This window comes from Periophthalmus magnuspinnatus, chromosome 14 (genome assembly GCF_009829125.3).
Source record: "Periophthalmus magnuspinnatus isolate fPerMag1 chromosome 14, fPerMag1.2.pri, whole genome shotgun sequence".
NCBI classification, from domain to species: domain Eukaryota; kingdom Metazoa; phylum Chordata; class Actinopteri; order Gobiiformes; family Gobiidae; genus Periophthalmus; species Periophthalmus magnuspinnatus.
Window position 1 is genome coordinate 4,463,207 of NC_047139.1, and position 22,962 is coordinate 4,486,168.

Here is a 22,962-nt window from a genome sequence, read left to right on the forward strand (position 1 = left end):
ATAAATAAATAAAACATATATAAGTCTCTCTGTACTATAAGTTGCACCAGCCAAAAATACATAATAATGAAAAAAAACCCCAAACATATATAAGTCGCTCTGCAGTGTAAGTCGCATTTTTTGGGGAAATGTATTTTACAAAATTCAAAACCAAGAACAGACATTTTATCTTTAAAGACAGTTATAATAATAATAAAATATAGAACAGTCTGAATATCAGTACATCACACTAACGTAACACATTTATATTTATTCAGCTCCATGAAGCACAGACAGAACTGAACACGTGTCTGGTTTGTTAACGTAAGATATTAACAGTTAATCAGATAAATAAAGCAGAAAAAACAAGCAACACGTTTACTCTGGATCTCACTAAAAATCAGTAAATCCACTGAACTCTTGGTGTCGCTTCTGAAAAACTCCAGACGTAGATGAAGCTCCATTTCCTCTTCCCTGTGGCTGTTATCAGACTCCACAGAACACGATTTTGTTTTAGAAGTTTGTCTTTTAAATTACCGTAATGTTTGACTTTTTAAGGAGGAGTAGACACTGGTACACAAGCCTAGAGCGCCCTCGTGTGGTTGTCAGTGTGACGATAACCAAGATGTGATATTTTAATAATTTCACGTATAAGTCGCATCTGTGTATAAGTCACCCCCCCCCCCCCCCCCCCGGAAAATACGGTACTTTTCTAGCTCATACTTGAGTAATATTTTGGCGTTTTAAAGTGCGTTGCTCCTCCCACTGTAGCTCTTCGACAGTATTAAAGGTCCTATGTTACACAAAATGGACTCCTGTAGCTTTAAGTCGTGTTCTAATCCTGTTCCCTCCTCAAACACACACACAGGTTTTATTTGGCTGTTTTATCAACAAAGATCAAAATGCTCAGCTCCACCGTGTGATGTCATGAAGTGATAGAGTGAGTTTTCAAGTCAACACAACATAACACAACAACATAACACAACACAACAGAACAAAACAGAACACAACAAAACAGAATACAACAGAACACAATACAACAGAATATAGTACAACAGAACACAACAACACAACAAAACACAACAAAACAGAATACAACACAACAGAACAAAACAGAACACAACAAAACAGAATACAACAGAACACAATACAACAGAATATAGTACAACAGAACACAACAACACAACAAAACACAACAAAACAGAATACAACACAACAGAACACAACAAAACAGAACACAACACAACAAAACACAACAGAACACAACAAAACAGAATATAACACAACAAAACAGAACAACAAAACACAACAAAACAGAATACAACACAACAGAACACAACAAAACACAACACAACACAACAAAACACAACAGAACACAACACAACAAAACAGAATATAACACAACAAAACAGAACAACAAAACACAACACAACAGAACAAAACAGAACAACAGAACACAACAAAACAGAACAAAACAGAACACAACCAAACAGAACAAAACAGAACACAACCAAACACAACATCACACCAAGCTCATTGTGTTTGCAGAAGTAAACATGACCCCGATTTGTCTCAGTCCTGGCACATTTGTAGATATTTTAATTTATGTGTAGATATTTTAATTCATTTGTAGATATTTTAATCTATTTGAACAACCGGCACCAGTATTTACTTAATCGAGTGATTTCGTGAAGCAAATCAAGAAGGAAGAGGACAAGGGTTTTGGTTTGGTGTCAGTCTGTGGGGACGTTTCTGCCATTTCCATTTTCGAGGAGCCGAGAGCCGAGAGCCGTGGGGACGCTGACATGAGCCGATTCACTGACATCACCTTTTGAAATAAGTTTTGAAGGAGCAGGAGAACATTTGAGTCCTTACTTGTTCATTTTTCCCCCAACTCTTGCACCAAAACATTAATTTCAACGACATGGAAGAGGCGTGAACGGGACATGAGACGTTCCGACCGCAGAAATATCAGATAAATATCAGATTTATGACACAGACGAATGAGTCCTGGGTCAGATTGTGAACGTAGCCATCGATTCCAGACGACGTCCTGTTGGCGCGTCGGCCTTTCCGCGATAGATCCGTTGCCGTAGCCGACGTCTTCTTCATCCTGTTTATTGCACAACCCTAAATACCTTTTTATATGATCACTTTTCCACACAATTTCCCTCGTATTCCATGTAGCGTACCCCCTTAATCTCTCTCATCTTAATAATTCAAGCTTGTCCCAATTTGTTTTGTTTATGGACGTCTTTACCCCAAGTCGTTTGAGGCCAATCAGCTCCGCGGCATGTGGCCCGCGCTAAACCGTAAACTCAAACTCGCCCGTCTTTTATGTGGTTAGCCGTGACGTTAGCATCGCTCGTAATTGAAACCTTATATTCTGCAACCGGCGCTAGGCTAATTTTTGTTAGCTGCACGGTCTTAACTCCATTACATCAGTCGCTTTGTTTCATGACTCAACGTTTGAAATATTTGCTCCGAAATCCAAATGAGTAATGGCTTCCTCCAGGATCACACACTCTAAACTTGGGCAAAGCCGCGCAGACGAGAAAGAGGAGAAGCTAGCGCGCTCAAAATATGTTCCTGGATAGAAACTGGTGCTAAAAAGTCATGATATTAAGGAGTAAACTTGATACTCAACACCAAATCTGATGCCACTTTGATAATAAAAGTTTTAATACTAGTTTTAGCATCGATTACGCTCAGATTTTTTTTGACAATCCCAATATAAACTGTATTTTTGAGAGGTAAACGTGTAATGTTTACTACTGCTATTACTACTTTCACTATTACTACTACGACAGGGCGGCCCAAAAGTCACTGACAGTTGAAAAAAATGCGTAACTCTTTTGTTTTTAAATATTTTTCTTTCATTTTTTCAGAGCGTTTAGAACGACTCTTCCGAAATGAATCTGAGCAAATACAGCACCGAGGAACGAACCCTCATTGTACAGCGGGACTTTGAGTCACATGGGTCAAAGCGTAAACGCCATTAAAGGAATAATAAGTGTTTTTCAAAGACAGGGGGCAGTATGTGATCTCCACAGACCTGACTAGTCCTGATTTCTTCCTGTGGGTTGATCTTAAAGAAAAGGTGTTTGTGAATAAACCTCAGACGACTTAATAAACGACTTAAAACATAATATCGAGGATCAAATAAGAGACATAAGCCCGGAAATGCTGAAAATGTTATGAAAAATGTGTTGGATCGAGCTGTTCAGGGCAAAACTAAACATTTTTACTTCCTCTAGTTTAAGTTGTGATAAGTTCAAGTGTAAGTGAACAATTATAACCGTATATATCGCCAAAAATCTCGGAAAGGTTCAGTTTATCTACGGCTAAAATTTGGTGAGTTTAATTTAAGAATTATAGAAGCGACTGAAGATTTAAAAGTGTCAGTGACTTTTGGTATTATTAAAAGTATTGCATCTACTTTTACAATTTCTACTACAACTTTTCGATTATTTTGTACCATCATTACTATTTCTATGCTCCAATCTTGCCACTGAGACTCACAAGCGTTTCTTTCGTAATCTGTCGTCAAAATTAAAGGTGCATTGCGTAACTTTCTCGATACCGGGGCAAATAACAGGTCAGATCCGCTGAAAGTCGATCTCGTTCTCAATAAAAACGGACGTCCTTTGAGGGCATTTTTCAGCAATAAAACTCTAATAATGACGTCACCGCTCGCGAATTCAACGCCAAACTGTGGAACATTCCAGGTCAAGCAACGATATCTCCATGGAGACAGGTCACGGTCGACGCTGGGACCCAAACACGAGCGCCGACATACGCCCAGTTAATAGCGTCTCCGTGTAACAGTACAGTTTCAGCACATTGTCCTCGCTGTGGGAGAGAAGCTCGTAACTTCTTGGCGTTCGGCCCAAACTGCAGCGTTTAAATCCGCACATCTGGTCACGGTCGATTAGCAAACATCTCGAACGTGAGACGGTTTGTGTTTCTGCTCCGCTGCGCCGCGCGACGGGGCCGTGTGTAACGCCCGGGATGGATTAACCGCCGTTTCAAATAATCAGACACTTGTAGAGCGTTTAAACGAGTGGACTGAGCGTTCGTGGTTCCTGCCGTGGTTGGTGGGCCCTTAGTTTTGAGAAGCTCTGGCCCGACAGATTTAGATTTGAACTCTTTCTGCAAATATACGTGCGTTAGTCCAGGACACATCTACAGCCTGTCCGTTCGTGGGAGTGGATCTGTCCTTCACCGTGTTTCGCGTTTTCCCACTGGGTTTTTTGAGTTTTTCCGTGTCCAGAAGGAAGATCTAAGGCGAACGTGCACAAACTTTTCTCATTAAAGGCCACAAATAAAAGCCGAGGGTCGATCGAGGGCCATAAACTGGTCGCCGGGACAGTGAATACTTCAAATCTGTGTGTTTATTACAAGTTAGACCAGTTTTTAGTCCTCAGTCCTTGTGCTAAACTGGCCCATTTGAACATAGGCAGTGTTTTTTTTGCAGAATAGTTAAGTCATTCTGGCACTTCCGCCTCAAGAACATCACGTTTTATTGTGATACACACCTGAAATCGATATTTAAGCCTTAAAGGAACAGCGTCTTTGTGAAAAGTACACAAAATGCATCTGAATGACTCCAGGTCTGTGGCCTGCTGCTTCAAATCTGTATTAAGACGTGGCCCTGGATGATAAAAGTTTGGACAACCCTGCACTAGACCTTTATGGAACACATTAAATATCTGAGATGGGCTGGTTAAAGTAGATTTTCTGAAATGTACAGTGAAAAAATGGTTTGAGGGCCGGATTTGGCTCCCGGGCCACAGTTTGGACGTTGGGACACTTCTCCATTTGCTTGTTTTGTGTCGATTAATTTACTCGTCTGTTTCTGTTTGATTTTCTAACTTTCTGTTGATTAAATTCATTCTCAAGTTCAGCCTTAAGAGGAAACTGCTGCTGCTGCTGTGATTTTTCCGCTTTACAAAAATAAATTAAATCGAAATGAAGCTCATCCAGCAGTTACAGCGGAGAATTCGGAGTCAACGCGGCGGCTAGCAGGTTAGCTTTGTCCGTTTATATCTTCAGTCTGGGAGGGACGTGAAGACAAAGCTTTACTCAGCCCGGCAGGTCGTGTTTATAATGAAAACTGTTGTAGTAGTGAGTCAGTGGAGAGTTTGTGTTACTGGACAGAAACAGCTGTTCTTCAGACACTTCTGCGGCAGCCGGGAGCGTCCGAGTCGTCATCGTGTAGAAGGGTCCAGTTGCGGCGCCAGACATTTTTAAGCTGGACGAGCTAAAGGGGCTGCTGTCGGTCTTCAACGTGCGCGCTCGCTTCACATTTTTAAGCCAGTTTGAATGTAGTTAACCGCTGTGGCGATGGAATTCTTGTATTTATTATGATTTTAGTTTCATTTTGAACACTGCGGTTTGACGTTTGAACATTTTTAGTCGAGATTTGTGACGCTACGGTGAAAAAAAATGCTAACACAAACTGAAAAACTTGTATTAGTTTGTTAGATCTTTCAGTATTTTTTCTACCGGATGCATTTAAAATGTGAACTTTTAACAAAAATATCTGTGTAATCCCTCAGTTGGTTCTTTTGATTTCAACAAAATCCTATGAAGCTCAGCAGTGACTGCGTCTGGTTCCGGGAATAAGTTTTCCATTAATTTTTCCCATAAACTTAAAAAAAAAATTAAATATAAAGAGCTCAAAGGCATTGCTACGTGCTAACTAGCTACGTGCTAACTAGCTACGTGCTAACTAACATCCATAATGCAGATGTTTTAAGCCGTTTGAACGTGAGATTCTGCAAAATGTTTGGATAAATTTGTGGTTTATTAAGTTTCAGAAACAGATTTTAATTAAAGTTACAGGTCTTGTTGCCATTAGTTACTACGTAGCGGATTAGCCACGAACAATTTATTTTTTTATTTTTATTATTATTTTTATTTATTTATTATTTAATTTTCTTTGTATTTTTTTCATTTATTTTTTTCATTTATTTATTTTTTTTTTTCAGAAAGTTTATGGGAAAAATGAATGAGAAGTTTATTTCCGGTTCTTTCGGGCCGTCACTGTCGAGCTCCGTTATTAAAAAGTAAATCGCAAATCTATTTTTTATTTATGTTTTCAGAAAAATCACATTTCAATATTTTTCCCATCACAGATTTTTCCCAATCCAAGGACGTAAACAAACTCCAGACGAGTCCCAAAGTTAAACAGGAGTCGGGGGCCTTTCCTGTTTCCATGTTTCTAAAAACTTTCTGCTTATTAAAGTCAGTTTTGTTCCTCCAACGCTGCCCCCTAGAGGATAACGGACAGTATATCCTCTGAGTCCGTTTAGCTTTAGGCCTCACCTCCCACTGAGTTTAAGCTTTAGTCGTGTTCGCTCCGTCGTCTTACGTCACTGGACTTTCCATGTGTCTGATAATTGTCTGCAGACTCTGGCTCATCCTTTGGAAACATTTCAAATTGAATCTCGTTTATTTTGCGATTAAACGGTGACACGGAGCGGGGTTTTCGCTGCGTCGTCGTCTTCAGTGAGTACGATCGTGTTTTGGGAACTGTCTATTCTCTGGAAACGAACGCGGCGGTGATGTTTTGTGTGACAATCCTGACACTTCAGTTCAAATATTATGAAAAAAACGTGTAATGAAATACAGTCTGCGGGAAAACTGAGGTCATTCAAGAGAACCGCGGAATACTGAGGAGTTGATTTGTCAGTTTCGTACAAAAACACAGTGTTTTATTGTCAGAAGTTTGTCGATTTGTTGAAAACTACATGTGCGTAGCGTGTTTTGTGTTTGGTGGTCACATGCTGTTCCATATTATTCACTTTAATTTGAGAAATGCAAAGTCTTTGGGGGAAAAAATCTGTCTCTCACGCTGTTTTGCAGATTTTTTCGGTGCGATTTTGTAACATCGATGAAACGTTCAGCACCGACAAAGAGTTTAAACGAGAGAGAAATGTGAGAAAATGTGAACGCCTGTGTGAGAAAAGTGTATAAAGTGTGTGGTGAGGGGTTTTACAGACAAAAACATAGAGAATAATCGTAAAAAATAAAGCTGATACTTCGCGGATTTCAACTATTACGGGTTATTTTTAAAGAATCTTAAACGTCCTATACCGTTTTTTTTTTTTTTTTTTTTTTCATTTAAGAAAAAATTCTTCTCGCCCCAGTTCAGCTCTTGAGGTCAAAATAAGTTCTCTGGTTGTTTGTCGCTTTACGGTAAAACTCCGCTCTGGTGTGTGCGCAGTGAAAAATGTTATAAACTCACTGTGGGGAATAAAAATCTGAATCTTTCATGTCAAAGAGCCGCTCAGAAAACTGGCTCTTTTTACATGTATTTATATGAAACTCATTTTATCAACAAAATAATCACAACCAAGACTTAAATGTGTTTAAAAGAGAATAACAAGGATTAAAAAACACAAGTTATTACCACGTCAGATATGTTTTATGTACACAAAACCAGGACTAAACCAGGACTAAACCAGGACTGAACCAGGACTAAACCAGGACTGAACCAGGACTGAACCAGGACTGAACCAGGACTGAACCAGGACTGAACCAGGACTTAACCAGGACTGAACCTGGACTGAACCAGGACTGAACCAGGACTGAACCAGGACTGAACCAGGACTGAACCTGGACTAAACCAGGACTGAACCAGGACTAAACCAGGACTGAACCAGGACTGAACCAGGACTGAACCAGGACTGAACCAGGACTTAACCAGGACTGAACCTGGACTAAACCAGGACTGAACCAGGACTGAACCAGGACTGAACCAGGACTGAACCAGGACTGAACCAGGACTGAACCAGGACTGAACCAGGACTGAACCAGGACTGAACCAGGACTAAACCAGGACTAAACCAGGACTAAACCAAGACTAAACCAGGACTAAACCAAGACTAAACCAGGTCTAAACACAGACTGAATAACTGAAAGGGGTTTATTCTGCACTTTTCTCTTTTAATGTTAATTTTATGATGATTATTTGTGATTATTTATATTTTGATTTGTCGTATTGTGATGTTATTTTATTTAATTTAACACTTTGAATCTCCTCGTGCACAAATAAACCCTTTCCTCTAAAGCAAAGACATTTTGTGTTTATAATCATTATTTGTGCTTTCTCTTCATGTCTGACCACATCTCTTTTCTCTTTTCTCTTTTCTCTTCTCTCTTCCCCCAGGCCCCCCCACACCAGACGACCTCCCCATCAGGCCCGCCGGACGCCGTATCACAGTGCCCCCCGGTGGCCGCTCCAACATCACGTCTCTCAGTTAAACGCTCGGAGGAGAAGGAGGAACGTGGAGGGGGGTAGTTAGAGATTTCGGGGGTTATAAAAGTGAATGAATGGGATGCAAAATGACCACGCGTAGTTTCAAAGTAAAAGAAAAAAAAAAAACAAGCAGAACACTGAATCCCCCATGCCTTACCTGCCACTATGCTCCGTATCCAGAGAACACCACTTTTTCCAGGCAATTTTATCTTTTTTTTTTTCAGATTAAGGTACTACAAAGTGTTTTATCGTCAAAATTTGCAGTGGGACAAACACATTGATGCTTTTTACTTAATTAAAGCCACAGTATGTAACGTTTTCCCCAAAAAATAAACAACAATTTACCATTAACTTACTTATTGTGCTGAAATTTTGCAAAAAAACACGCACCTATTCCATTAAACGGGCTTGCATCTCCACAAACCTGGCTCGTATCTGACGTGTTTGGCCTTCTCCTGCTTGTTTCCATGGAAATATTGCCCCCTTTGCCATAATCTTCCACAGTATGGCTTAAAACGTGTCTGTCTCTATCCGGAATGTTCAGAGAAAGTGTGTTTTTTTTTTTTTTTTTAACTTACTATTTCCATGGAAACAAGCAGGTGACGCACCCCCCCCACTCCAAAAACGTACATACTGTAGCTTTAATAGTTAATAACACGAGTTTAAAGCAGTTTCAGACGTGCCAGCGGAACTTTTACAGCTTTTCCAACTTGTGTCTACAGAGACTTTTTATAAAAAGTCTCAAACAATTTAACCGTTTGCAACATTAACGATCAGAAAAACGATAAATACGACTTTTTATTGGTCAAGTTTTGTCATTTTTTTGCTTCTATTTCTACTTAAATCGTAAAAATTGAGGTTTTTGCTTTACTTTTCCTTTATTAAACCGAGTCAAAGTGCAGATATTATGCGGTACCCAATTGCAAATAAGACTTTTTTTTTAAAGAAACTGAATTCCTTTGGCTCGAAAAAACGTTTTTATTTTTAATTTATTGTCAATGGAAAAAGTCTCCTGCGTTCTCAAATGGACACGTCGTTTCCTGTCTGGCTTTTCGCAGCGTCGCCCCCTGTCTTCAGTCGCTTGCTCTTTCTCCGTCATCTCCGGAATGAACACTATAGACTCCCACATTAGTCGCGCACTACCTTTGGATTAGCTCTAGATGGCGTTGTACATACAGTATTTGTAATGTAGATTTGTGAAGACGGTTTTCGGGGTTTGGGACCAAGAAAGACGCCAGTGTCTAAAAAGCGAAGTGAAGTTCTGGTACGTAGAGCTGCATGGACCAGTACTACATGGTAAAAAGTCAAATATAGCTACGTTTTTGGTCAATTTCACCGGACAATTAAAATAATCTTCGTTAGAGCAAGACTTTTTGTACTTAAAGAGGGGATATTATGCAAAATCGTTGTTTTTTTTTAGCTTTCTCCCATGTTATAAAGCTGTTCCCTCATCAAAAACAGGCTTAAAGAGGATTTAGCGAGCTCCGTTTTAACCCTCCTTACAGTTAGCTATAAGAGTCTGTACGAGGCTCCGCCCACAAGCCGACGTCGCCCACGCTCCCACACGACAATTCTACAAAAATATCCCAAAACATGATACAAAACTGTACACAACTTGACAAACGTGATGTGATGTGACAGTCGTTTCATTAGCGGGATGCAGCTGATTCTAATGTGATAGCGCTCTGAAGGGGGAGTGACTTAGCATGAAAAAACGTGAAACTTATAAAGTAGAGGTGTCAAATTCGGTCACAGTTTTTTAAATTTTGACCCTCTGTGAATTAAGTTAAGCCAAACTAAACATTTACTGAAAAATTTCAACAACATCTGCGTGTTTTTTCAGACGAGGTGGATTAAATTTGAGCGAATCAGGGAGCAGATGCTAATGATGCTAACGAGTCAACAGAAGCAGAGTGGGATTCATAGCATTAGCATTAGCATTAGCATTAGCGGTGCGTGGCGGTGCGCGGGCCAGCTCCAACATATATTTGATACGATCTCGCGGCCCAAATATGTTTGTAGCGAGTGCCAACTTTTGCCCACGGGCCTGAGTGTGACATGTCTATTATAAAGCATGTTAATGTTGTTTTCGGCGAATATAGTGTTTTCAAATCAATAAAAGGAAACACGGTGAGCTAAATACGTTATGTGTTAGCAAATAATACCCCACAGACGCAAAATACCTTCTCTTTAATACCCCAAATAAGTAAATACCCCCTTTAATACCCCACAGACGCGAAATACCTTCTCTTTAATACCCAAATAAGTAAATACCCCCTCTTTAATACCCCACAGACGCGAAATACCTTCTCTTTAATACCCCACAGACGCAAAATACCTTCTCTTTAATACCCAAATAAGTAAATACCCCCTCTTTAATACCCCACAGACGCGAAATACCTTCTCTTTAATACCCCACAGACGCAAAATACCTTCTCTTTAATACCCCAAATAAGTAAATACCCCCTCTTTAATACCCCACAGATGCAAAATACCTTCTCTTTAATACCCCACAGATGCAAAATACCTTCTCTTTAATACCCCACAGATGCAAAGTACCTTCTCTTTAATACCCCAAATAAGTAAATACCCCGTTTTTAATACCCCACAGACGCAAAATACCTTCTCTTTAATACCCCACAGACGCAAAATACCTTCTCTTTAATACCCCACAGATGCAAAATACCTTCTCTTTAATACCCCACAGACGCAAAATACCTTCTCTTTAATACCCCACAGACGCGAAATACCTTCTCTTTAATACCCCAAATAAGTAAATACCCCGTCTTTAATACCCCACAGATGCAAAATACCCCCTCTTTAAGTAAAACAATCTTATTCCATTCCGTCGATAATTTTACGTGTCAGATCGTGTTTTTAATCTGAGTAATTTGACCTTGGCTGGATTAAACTTTGTGCCGTGTAGCGACCGGTGACATGAACTATGAACATACGACTTCTTTGCTTTTAGATTTCCGGGCATTTTACCCTCGTTGTGATAATGGATATTTATTATTGTGCAAGAAGAAAGTTTAAGGAAAAAAAAAAAAGTGCAGTCTGAAGTTGGCCATTTCATTCTCGTATCGCTCCATTAACGTCCGTCTTAAACCGTAACATTGTGTGAGTTTTTACTACTAACCCGTAACTATGAGCTTTGCAAAATACTCGCGACACATTACAACGTAAAGACCTGCGTACACATAAACGACTTTATACTTGCTTTGTTTTTCTCCGCTTTATAAATCTGGGTCTTATTTAAGCCACAAAAAATATGAAAAGTCGAATAGTGAACCATAAAAATTGTGAAAAACGTAACAAAAAAAAGTCTCGGTTGCCAGATATTGTCGCTTAAATCTGCATTATGTTATCACTTTTCCTTGAATGTTCCACTGTAGGGCATTTAAATCCATCCAAACAACCCGGCGGTGTCACTACGCTGAGGTACAGGTCAGATCTACGGAGAGGCAAGCGCGCTCATACATCTGAACGCACGATTTTTCAGTTTTTTTTGGAGAAACATCTGAAAAAAAAACATGATATTGTCGCTTAAAACTGCATTATTTTATCACTTTTCCTTGAATGTTCCACCGTAGGGCATTTAAATCCGTCCAAACAACCCGGCGGTGTCACTACGCTGAGGTACAGGTCAGATCTACGGAGAGGCAAGCGCGCTCACAGATCTGAACGCACGCTTTTCGAGTCTTTTTTTTGAGAAACATCTTTAAAAAAACAGATAGATTGATAGATGGATTTGAATGCCATTTTGCAGAACATTCCAGGTAAAGGAAAAGCATCGCCACGGAGACAGACAGCGCTCCAGAAAAGCTCCACAGTGCTGTTTTAATGGCTAACTACGCAACTTTGGTTCACTATCCAACTCTTCGATGGAAAAAAACGCCATAAAGTTACATATTTCTCTCAATTTTGTCCAAAAATCCACTGAAACTCCTGGTGAAGTGGCTCTGAATGGTGCTCTTTTGTAAACTCTCTACATTCTTTGTAATTTTACGCTTAAAACCGAACGTCTGATTGAGTCCCGACACACACGGATGGTATTGGAGATATTTATGTTCATTTATGTGTTTTTTTAAATGTTTCTTTTATACAGATGTTGTCAAACCCGGAGCCGACAGGTCAAAATAAAGTGTTGTTGAAGTGTATGAACTGTTCCTGAATAAACGACTTGCAACGTGTGGATTCAAACCTATTTTTTTACTCAAATATATTGTGAAAATTCTGTTTTTTTGTTGTAATTAGGCCTGGGACGATATTGAAAATTGGTTTGGACGATTATCAGAGTCAAAATAATTACGATTAACTTTCACTTTATGTCACGAAAATGATTAAAGTGGCTCTGAATATGAATAATTATAACTTTAACAGAGAATATTATGGATGAGCAGGGCCGTCGACTGAGATTTGGGGGCCCAGGGCGATAATCCTGACATGGGCCCCCTGTAATACACATTAATATGAAGAGAGTCCAATTCTGGGCCCCCTAAAAAGAGATTTGGCTTGTAACTTGTAGCATAAATACACAAGGCTCATTGTACAAACTGTTTTCCAAATGCATTAAATAAATCTGTAAACTGTCTGCCAGCCTCTGAGCCGTAGCCGTCCGTTCCTGCGTTGACTTCTTGCTAGCGTAGTCGGCTTCGTGGCAAAGTGACGGCTGATATCGTTCTCTTTGAAAACCGTGACAGTTTCTTGGCGTATCAGACACACAGACTTTGATCGGACTTCAGTGAAAAAATATTTTGTCGTCCACTCCGTATTAAACACTCGGCGCTCACTGTCCACTTTTTTTTTCTGTGATAAACTCATTTTTAGAGAATAAAAGAGTAACACGTGAACAAGGCTGATGTAGCTGAAGTGCGACATCTTTTGGTGAAACGTTGGCATCACAGGGGAAAGGTAAATTGAACAAGGTTTACACTTACCTATTTTAATATAACTTGCTCTCGTTCGGAGGGCCGGATTAATAAACCCAAAGGTCCGTGTGTGGCCCCCGGACCGTAGTTTGCCCTGTAGTTTGTGATAGAAATGATCAGGTTCAACATTTGTGAACTTACCTTTTGAATATTTCATGGCAAACTGCGACATAATCGATAGGAAAAACTGTCTCTTGTGCCGACACCTGAGATTATAACATCACATCTAGTATCTAAAAAACACCTAGATATATTGTTAATGCAGTAACGCCGACTATCTATATTTATTTTTCTCAAGTACTAAAAGGTCTGTACCCAATTATTTTTCAATATAAGACAAGATACAGTGCAGACATATTGTACAAGCAGCTCCCGAGGTCAAATAAGTCCACTATGTGCCGTCTGAATTTAATTATAACGCGTTTTATTGCCCGACAATCAAGAAACGTGTGTTAGCATGCTAGTTTTTGTTAGTGAAAAGCTCTTATAAACTCATCGTGGTGAGTCATTACGATGTTCTTAACGCATAAGGTAAATGAGGAGTAACTTTGGCTCACTGCAAACTGTTTAAAAATGAACTAGTTTCTGTTTTTTTCATGTTTTTAATACAGTAAAAATGTTATGTTGCTCAAAAATACCTTGATAAACATGTATTTCTACTGTGAATGGAGGGCGCTACTCCACAGATCTGACCTATAACTTGCCCCGGTGAGCCTGGTCACCTTGCTTGGCACCCAAAAAGTTACATAGTGAACCTTTAACTGTAAATAATATGAAGATACAGTAGACTTTGAAAGACAATGTGCATTTGCTGTCACTAGGGGGCAGCATTGCACTTTTACTCAGATATTACAGGATGGAAATGGTGTGTTATTTTCAGTGATGGAAGAAGTAAAAGTACACATACCGGAGCAAAAAATACTCAAGTAAAAGTAAAAGTATGACCTGGAAAAATCTATGTAAGTAAAAGTATTAAAGTACCTGTTTAAAAATGTACTTAAAGCCTAAAAAGTAGAAGTATTTAGCAGATTTTGAGTCTCATAAAGCTTCAAATGTAGTGATTTTATTCAACAGAAACAACTGAATCGATCTTTTTGTTTTTTTCCTACCTGTTAAGTAAAAAGTATACACTAACTATGTACTCTACTTAAGTACAGATACCTCAAATTTTAACTTAAGCGCAGTACTTTACCACTTTTACCTTCCACCGCTGATCATTTTACAAAAAACACAACACAAAATCACAAAAATTTGGTTCAGAAAATCAAAGTTATTATTTAAGGCACACATTTAAGTACAGATAACACAGAGTGACGATGGAAAGACACTAAAAAACACGGATGTAAGAAGTTAAACGTTAATCTAAATCACTTTTCCCATCAACGATTCTGCGTCTATGTAAACGGATTTTTCTATATTTGCTTTTATAACTTCCATTCTACCCTATCTATCGCTCTACCCTTACACTTTTTAATAATTAATAACCTTTGGAGGAAAAAACACAACAACAACAACAACACAAAGGTTCAGACGTCGTACCAAAAGTGCTAAAAGTTTCGTAATTTAAATATTAGTGATACAATGGGGAGTAGTTTACAGACGGATGGAGCGATAACAGTAGAAATCGTCTTAAAAAGCTAAAGCAGGTGAGTCGTTACAGGTAAAACACAGTATTTATGTGCCATGTTTACAATGTAAGGCAATCTCCTTTGTGTAGAATAGTTGGCTCAAGGTAACTTTGTTTAGTTTCCCTTTTTGTTTCCTATAAAAAAACAAAACAGAAATAAGATAAAACGCATTTCTGATAACAATGTGTGATCCGAGTTAAAGGTCCTATATTACACAAAATGGACTCGTGTGAGGTTTAAGTCGTGTTATAACGCTGTTACGTCATCAAAAAACACACCTGGAGTTGTGTTTTGTTGATGTCATGAAGCTGTGCAGTCGTTTTCGAGTTAACAAATACGTTTTTACCATTTGTTCAGCTGAGACTGGGAATTCCGTGTTCACGAGTGAGGGAAGGATGGAGCGTGAGACTGACAGATCGGTGCAGCGTCTGCAGTGATGCGGTCGCTGTATCGGTCCGTTGTGGTGAAGAAGGAGCTGAGACGAAAGGCGAAGCTCTCGATTTACCGTCAATCTAAGTTCCTACCCTCACCTATGGTCATGAGCTCTGGGTAATGACCGAAAGGACAAGATCACGGATACAATGAGTTTCCTCCGCAGAGTGGCCGGGCGCACCCTTAGGGATAGGGTGAGGAGCTCGGAGTAGAGTCGCTGCTCCTACACGTCGAAGGAGCAGCTGAGGTGGCTCACACATCTGCTCAGGATGCCTCCTAGACTTGTTCCGGGCATGTCCCACCGGGAGGAAGCCCAGGGAAGACCCAGGACACGCTGGAGGGACTATGTCTCTCGGCTGGACTGGGAACGCCTTGGGATCCCACCGGAGGAGCTGGAGGACGTGTCTGGGGTGAGGGAAGTCTGGGATTTCCTGCTTAGACTGGGTCCCCCGCAACCCGACCCCGGATAAGCGGAAGAAAATGGACGGATGGGAATTCCAGGGCTAAAATCATCCAAAGATTCTCGCGAAACTGTGTGGAGTTTAAAAACACAGTGGAGCACTTCCTGTGTCACAGCATGACATCACGAGGTGGAACAGAGTGTTTTCTGTTTGAGAGAAGAACTGCAGGATTTGTGTGTTAAACATGTGTGAATGAAACAAAATAACACGACTCCAGGTCTGTTTGTGACGAGGAAACAACAATAAAACAAAGATCAGAAAACAGTGATATGGGCCTTGAAGAAAATAAAATACTGGAGAAAAGTATTTTATCTTTGCATTTAAACATTACGCAATTAGACCTGGTTTGGTCCTGTTCTAGTCCTGGTTTAGTCCTGGTCTGGTCAAGGTCTTCATAGAGATAAGCATGTGCCACCGCCATCAGGCCAAGTTACGGAGCATATCTGTGGAGAGGCAAGCCCACTCACAGTAAGTTTGCACGTATGTTTTTCAAGATGTGTATTCTTTTTAGCATTAACTGTAACTGAAAAAAATGCAAGACAATAATGCTGTGGAACATTCCAGGTAAAGCCATAATATGTCCATGGAGTTGTTACGTAGTGTAGCTTTAATAGAGGTGACACAGGGGAGGGCATCTGTCTTAAAATCGGCCAGATATCACTGCGCGAACACCGTTTTGTAACAAATTTCACGTCATAGAGTTAAAAGTTGTGTTTCAATACTGTGTAAAACTACGCGAGTAAAATATTTTTCTCCAGTATTATATTTTCTCTACCTCTTTGCACATACAGGCCTGTCACAATAAAACATTTTGAAGTTTATGTTGCTACGGATACTGCGATAAAACGATAAAACTCAAACTACTTCATGCCACCGACACAAAAACTAATGTTTAAATGTACAGTAACATTAAAAGGCCCAAGAAGCAACAAATACAGAGCAGAAAGACGCAGAAATTAGCCAGAGAAGTAACTTTTTCAACCCACTGCAGCTCAAATCTTTTCGTGTTACATCAAAAATAACAAAAAACTAAAAAAAAAAAGTGCTTGATAAATAGTAAAATAAATAAATAAAATCTGTCAACTGGACAAAACGTTGTAGGAGTGAAGACGTTTTGCTGCTTGTCAGTTCTGGTCAGATTACTGCTGGAGCTAACTACTCTGAGAGCTACTTAGCAGAGTCATTCAAGCCCCTACAGAGTGATTTCACACTTAGTAGCATCCTGGCTAGCTCTGTTGTTTTCTTTGTTTTTGACTTTGGTCTGATTCTCCTTCGACTTTTTGCTCAGTTGACAGGTTACACGGATAGTTTACGATAAATACTGAGCCCCGGAGCTTTGACAAACTGAACGATAAGTTGATGTAGTGATTATCGTGACAGGCCTACGCGTAAAAAACGTGACATAAAAAGAGAAAAAACAAATAACTCCACTGATATCGGAGAAAAGTACACACATTTACACAGTGGCACGTCGACTTGCAGAAACCAGTGAAACAAAAGCTGTTTCGTTTTTGAACACAAATGAGATTATGATGAATTCACTCACAGTTTTTCAGATTTTCCGAGTGCACAAATAAAAAAAAAGTGCTACAGTAAATGCTACAGTGAGAGAAGCGTGTGCAAAAGCAGATTCTGTGCAGGACAAAGACCAACCTCCAAAAACGTAAACTCTTCGCTCTTTAAAGGAGACATATTGTGCACAAAAGCTTTTAATCGCGTTAGAGCCGTTTTCCCTTCTCACGTACGCACTCAGAGTTGTATTTAGAGCGAGTCGTAGGCGCCGCCGTCGTCGTTCGGGGCGTAAAATGTTCTATTTGGTCTACAGAAACGTTTTAAAACCTCTTACAGAACCGCGGAATTGTTGGTTTGTTGGTCACGTGACGTCGTACGTTTTACAAATCGCAAATAAACCAACTTTTTATCGTTTTTAGCAGCGAAACTTCTCAAATTCTCCACTGAAATGACTGAATTAACAGGAAGCGCCACCGCAACGAAGGCGTGGCTTAGTAGCGTTTAGCAGTAAAAGTGGACGTGGCCAATGAGGTACACGCCCACTGCTCTGTACTTACTTGATTTGATTAAACAGCGATAATACACGTAGAAATTGTGCGCTGTTAGCTAGCTTAGTGGCGTGATCCGCGGTTATCCGTAGGAGTCGTTGACAACACGCGGCGTTTTGTTGTGACGACATTTACGGTGACGCTCCAGCCCAGAAATCAGCGGACTTTTAGATCAATACAGCGGTCCCTTGTTTATCGCGGGGGTCACGTTCTAAAAATAACCCGCAATAATCGAAATCCGCGAAGTATCAGCTTTATTTTTTACATTATTCTCTATGTTTTTGTCTGTAAAACCCCTCACCACACACTTTATACACTTTTCTCACACAGGCGTTAACATTTTCTCACATTTCTCTCTCGTTTAAACTCTCTCAAAGTTCAAACCTTCGTAGATTTTCGTCGGCGCGGAACGACATTGCTTCATCGATGAAAACTCAAACGTACAGCACTTCAGAGTCACACTGCGAGCCAACGTTTATGTAAATTTGGCTCAGGACCACTGTATCGCGATTTAAAACGTCCAAATACAACATAACGGCGTAACTGTAAGTGTATATAGCAAACAAAAGCACAATGTGTCTTCTTTAAACGACATATCAGTAGTAAATCGTCCCGTTTATTCAGTTTTAAGCTGCTGCTACTACTGAGTTCAGCACTGCCTACGTCTTCAGCTGATGCAATATTTTCCCCAGATTAACTACACTACTTTTCTCGCTACGCTAACGTTATATTCTCTATTCTATCAATGCTATCGGTCAGCAGTTCCCTTTAAACTATCCTTTAAGTGCATCATTTAAACATTTTGGAGAAAGTTGCATTTTTAGTAGTTTGGATTCAAGTGTATAATGTCGATTTTATACACGAAAACGTTCAGATTATTAGAAAAAGGCGCTGCGTAACCTTTCCGTTGGAGCGTCGGTGAACCGCCTGCGACACGGTTTGCCTCGAATGCTCCACAGTATTGCGTTAAACCTGATCAAAAACTGATGAATCTCCATGGAGACAAGCAAAGGTAGTTTTATCGAGCTTTACAAACGGCCGGAGTTGAGTAAATGCGACGTAGATTTATTTATTTAACGTCGTGGAACTTCGCGGGCAAAGCTGCGACGTCTCCGCGGAGTCGACCACCTCCAAGCAGAAAAGTTACACCGTAAACCTTTAAATACGCTATCCTATTGAGAATTTGATTTGAGATTACCACCAAAAACATGGGGAGAACATGCAAACACCAAACGGAAAAACAGAAAAACGGACCTGGGACCTTCTCGACGTGGGGCGCTAACGGTTTAATCCCCACGTTTAAAAACCAATACAATCTGGAAAATGCACTAAATCAAGTCTATAATCCCTCTAAATATATTTTTACGTTGAAATAAACTGACCTTTCGTTATTTTGAATTAGCGCCTGTGCTATGCTACTACCTTTACGCTAGCTAAACGTTCTATCTAGCGGTCTACGGTTAAGCTTCCTGTGCTAACCAAATGCCATTCCTGATGTTTTTTTCAGCTCTACAACTACAATTAAGTGTCCGTTTTGTGGCTTTTTTTATTTCATTTTTTGCGATGTGTCGTTCTTTACGTCCGTCAAACACGTCTTTCTCCATCGCGCCTGGTTTTGTCCTTCGTTTTCGAGTCAGAAGCACCGGCGAAACACAAGAAAGTCTTTCCAAAATGTGTTTCGTTCTCGGAGTACTCGCGGGCGTCTTGTAAATGTTGACGTTTTTGGGTTTTCGTTGAAGCACAGTGCTGTCCAGTGGCGGTGAGTTTTTTTCGTTGGAGCGTGGTGGAACAGGGTTGTGCTGTTAAAGTCCGGGAGCAGGTCGAGTTTATGGATGGATTCGCGGACGAGCGAGGAGGACAAAGGCCTATCCCGATACGTAAGTCGCAGGTTCCACGTTGTTGTTTTGCCCGTCCTCTATGGCCTTGTTCTTCTCCGTGATGGACAGCTCGGACGATTCGGAGTCGAGCGTGGTCTTCTTGGATCTGCGGAGGAGGGAAAGTCGTTATTATTGTCATATGTTTGTAGGTTTTAAGATGATTTTGATGTCGTCTATACCAATGTTTGCATAAATGAGTCAATTCACATAAAATATCACAAATTAGCTCCTGAAATATTTCCAAAAGTATAACGTTCAAAGCAAACTATTACCATCTGCTCCACAATCGCAGTATTTATTTGAAGTACAGCAATAAAATTAATATTATTACACTTTATGATGCGTCAGCCTTAATATTTTGTCTCTATTTTTACTGACAAACTATATTTTCACTTGTAAATTTGTGCATTTCAATAATAAAATAATAAAAAAACATCCTAAATAAAATAATATCACAATTTTTTTTCTCCGTTTTGTCACGATTCATATAAACATAGTATCTTCGTATTGCCTGGACGAAAAAACTAAAGTCGTCTGCTTCTTCTGAAAGTTTTACAGTTGTTTAAAGATTAGATTAGATAAGTTATACCTTTATTAGTCCCACAGTGGGATCCACCTGTCGCTCAGTGCAGTGCTGAAGTTGACCAGTAGGGGGAGTGAGTGGGAGCACAGAGCTACTACGATATGACGATTTAATCCCCACATATCGCCCAGTCTCATGTTACGGTGACAGGATTGGACCTTTAGATTAATATTGTTGTTGTTTACACTTAACAAAATGTAAAATAATAATCTATTTTATGGTTTAATACTAAATACCCCCAAAAAATAAACACGTCTTCTGTGAAACAGTGGAGCTCAAAGGGACAGTAAAGGGAGTCGTGTAAAGCAGCTCTCGTTCACTCCGGTCGTTCAGACTCAGTTATTGACTCAGAGGAGCTCTCACTTTTCTCTGTTGAAGATGATGAAGTCTCTCTGGACGTTATCCAGACGCTGCTGCAACTGTCCATTCTGTAGAAAAAAACACAAAACAGGAGTTACAGTTACATTAACAACAATGAGACGAATATAATTCACTTTTTATACAAATACCACACTACTAAACCTGAGATACACATATTTAAGTTAAGTAAACATTTCCCAGTTTTTATTACATGTAATTATTAAAATAATGTTTAAATATTGTAGCTGATGTGACATTTTTAGTACAGAAACAGTTTTTTTTCAAGGTACAACAAATAAAACATTTGGAATTGGGATTTTTATTCATTCGAAGTTTTATTAAATTGAATTTTCATAAGTTTTATTTTATTTCATTTTTTTGTATTAATTTGGATGTTAATTATTTTTTTTATTTTTAACGAATTAATAAATTGTATTTTTATAAACTTATTTTTATTCACTTGATTTTTTTTAATTCATTTGGATTTTGATTCATTTTAATTTATTTAGATTTTTATACATTTAAATGTTATGTTTTTTTTAATTAATCTGAATTTTATTAATTTGATTTTTTATTCATTTTGATTGTTATTCATTTTTATTTATTTGGATTTTTATTCATTTTGATTTTTATTCATTTTAACTGATTGGATTTTAATTTTTTTTATCATATATATAATTTTTTTTTATTCATTTGCATTTGTATAAATTTGGATTTACATATATTTATTCATGCAACATTTCATACCTGACTTTATGACATCACTCATCTCTAACTGGTCGACAAACTGAACAAATACAACACAGTATTTTACTTTGTTTAATATTATCTCTCTGTCTATAATTTTTTTTTTCTTTTCACTGTTTATTCTTTTTTTTTTCACATCCCAAAAAAATCCCGTCCCACATGAGAAAACCCTCCTTTGTTTTCCAAGGCCAAGTACAAAACGACAGGTGCTCCGTGTCTCTCACGGGACGATTACACAAATATATCATCGCCGTGACATTGTAATGCGTCACCAAACGCCTTCTGGCCCCGGAGTGAGGACGGGGCAGAAAACACGCTGCTCGTGTACAACGTAATGTCAAAAGTGCCCCCGTTATAGCGGAGCGTTTGGCCTGCAGGGGGCGTTTGGCGGAGGCAAGCACACTCCGCGGACCCATAGCTGTCAATCAAACGGCGGGGCAGGACCGGGGGCAGGTGCAGGAGCAGCGGGGGGGCGGGTCCTGGTTCAACGTGGGCCAAGAGCTCAAACAGGGCCCAGGGAAAGACGGGAGGACGGAGAGGAGGTAAAGAATATGGTCAATTTAGAATCTGCACGGTGCGAATAAAGATCGTACGGTCCTGAATAGAAACGCAACGGCATAAAAGCTGAACTGTGCAACTTATCTGAGGCGAAGAATCTGTTATCTGCAGAATTAATGAGCGAAACACTGATATGTCTAAATGTGAGGTTAAAGAGGAGGTGTTACACGTTAAAAAACCATCAAAAATATACATGAAGAGGTTTTATTTGTCGTCTGTGGTCACGTGATCATAAGGACAAGCATCAAGGAACCACTCACCTCTTCAAAAAGATCGTTATAGAGCTCGAACAATCAGGAATGGCATTTGTTTAGCACGGACAGACAGATAGAACGTTGAGCTAGCAAAAGGATAGTAGCATAGCACAGGCGCTAACTCAAACGAACAAAAAGGACGGTGTGTTATTGTGATATTTGTACATAAATTAAAACATCACAGACATATTCTGAACTCTCATTAAAGCCTCCACTCCCCGTCCAGCACGTAAAGCTCCGGTTAATTCTTTGTAATCGGACGTTATTGAGACTGACACTGTTATTTAGTGCGGCGTCCTCCAGGTAAGAGACAGGAACAAATGTTTACAGTCACAGCACATCTTCAGCTCCCAACTCTGCCAAGTTTGTGTCATCGCACTAAGCAGCCGAGCGCAGACTCCAGGACGGATTTAAGGCGATATTTTGGTGGAAATGCAGTCGTCCGTCGCTGTATCGCAGTTCACCTTTTGCGGTTTTGCTGTTTCGCAGATTTTTTAAGGGACTGTAGACCATTGTCCATCAGTCTCCTCCGTGCCGTGTCTCCTGTCCAGTACAGAATGTGTTCAGACAAATTTACATAAACGTTGGATCGCAGTGTGACTCTGAAGTGCTGTACGTTTGCGATTTGTTTTCTCCCCGACAAAACCCACGATGTCGACGAAACGTTCTGCACCGACAAAGACGCCTACGGTTGCACCCGAAAGGTCGAGGAAGATGTTAACCATCGCAGAAAAAGTTGGACTTCTGAGGAAGGTAGAAGTTACGTGGCTGTAGGGGGCGCCATTACGGGATAAATAAATCTTCGGCTCATTGCATAAAGAAGGAA

The 22,962-nt window shown here is 39.7% G+C and overlaps 2 protein-coding genes across 2 annotated transcripts in view; one reads left to right on the top strand and one right to left on the bottom strand.

The window, feature by feature from the left end:
• dpysl3 (dihydropyrimidinase like 3) overlaps positions 1–12,405 on the top strand; it is an 82,944-nt gene extending 70,539 nt beyond the window's left edge. Inside the window, exon 14 of the mRNA XM_033978711.2 lies at positions 8,156–12,405. Within this exon, the coding sequence (XP_033834602.1) occupies positions 8,156–8,250 (95 nt within the window). The 3' untranslated portion in view covers positions 8,251–12,405. The remainder of the gene's footprint in view (positions 1–8,155) is intronic.
• A 6,912-nt stretch (positions 12,406–19,317) lies between these two features.
• stk32a (serine/threonine kinase 32A) overlaps positions 19,318–22,962 on the bottom strand; it is a 150,327-nt gene continuing 146,682 nt past the window's right edge. The window contains exons 11-12 of the mRNA XM_033978397.2: positions 20,581–20,645; positions 19,318–19,740 (exon numbers count right to left, since the gene is read on the bottom strand). Of these exons, the coding sequence (XP_033834288.1) occupies positions 19,623–19,740; positions 20,581–20,645 (183 nt within the window). The 3' untranslated portion in view covers positions 19,318–19,622. The remainder of the gene's footprint in view (positions 19,741–20,580; positions 20,646–22,962) is intronic.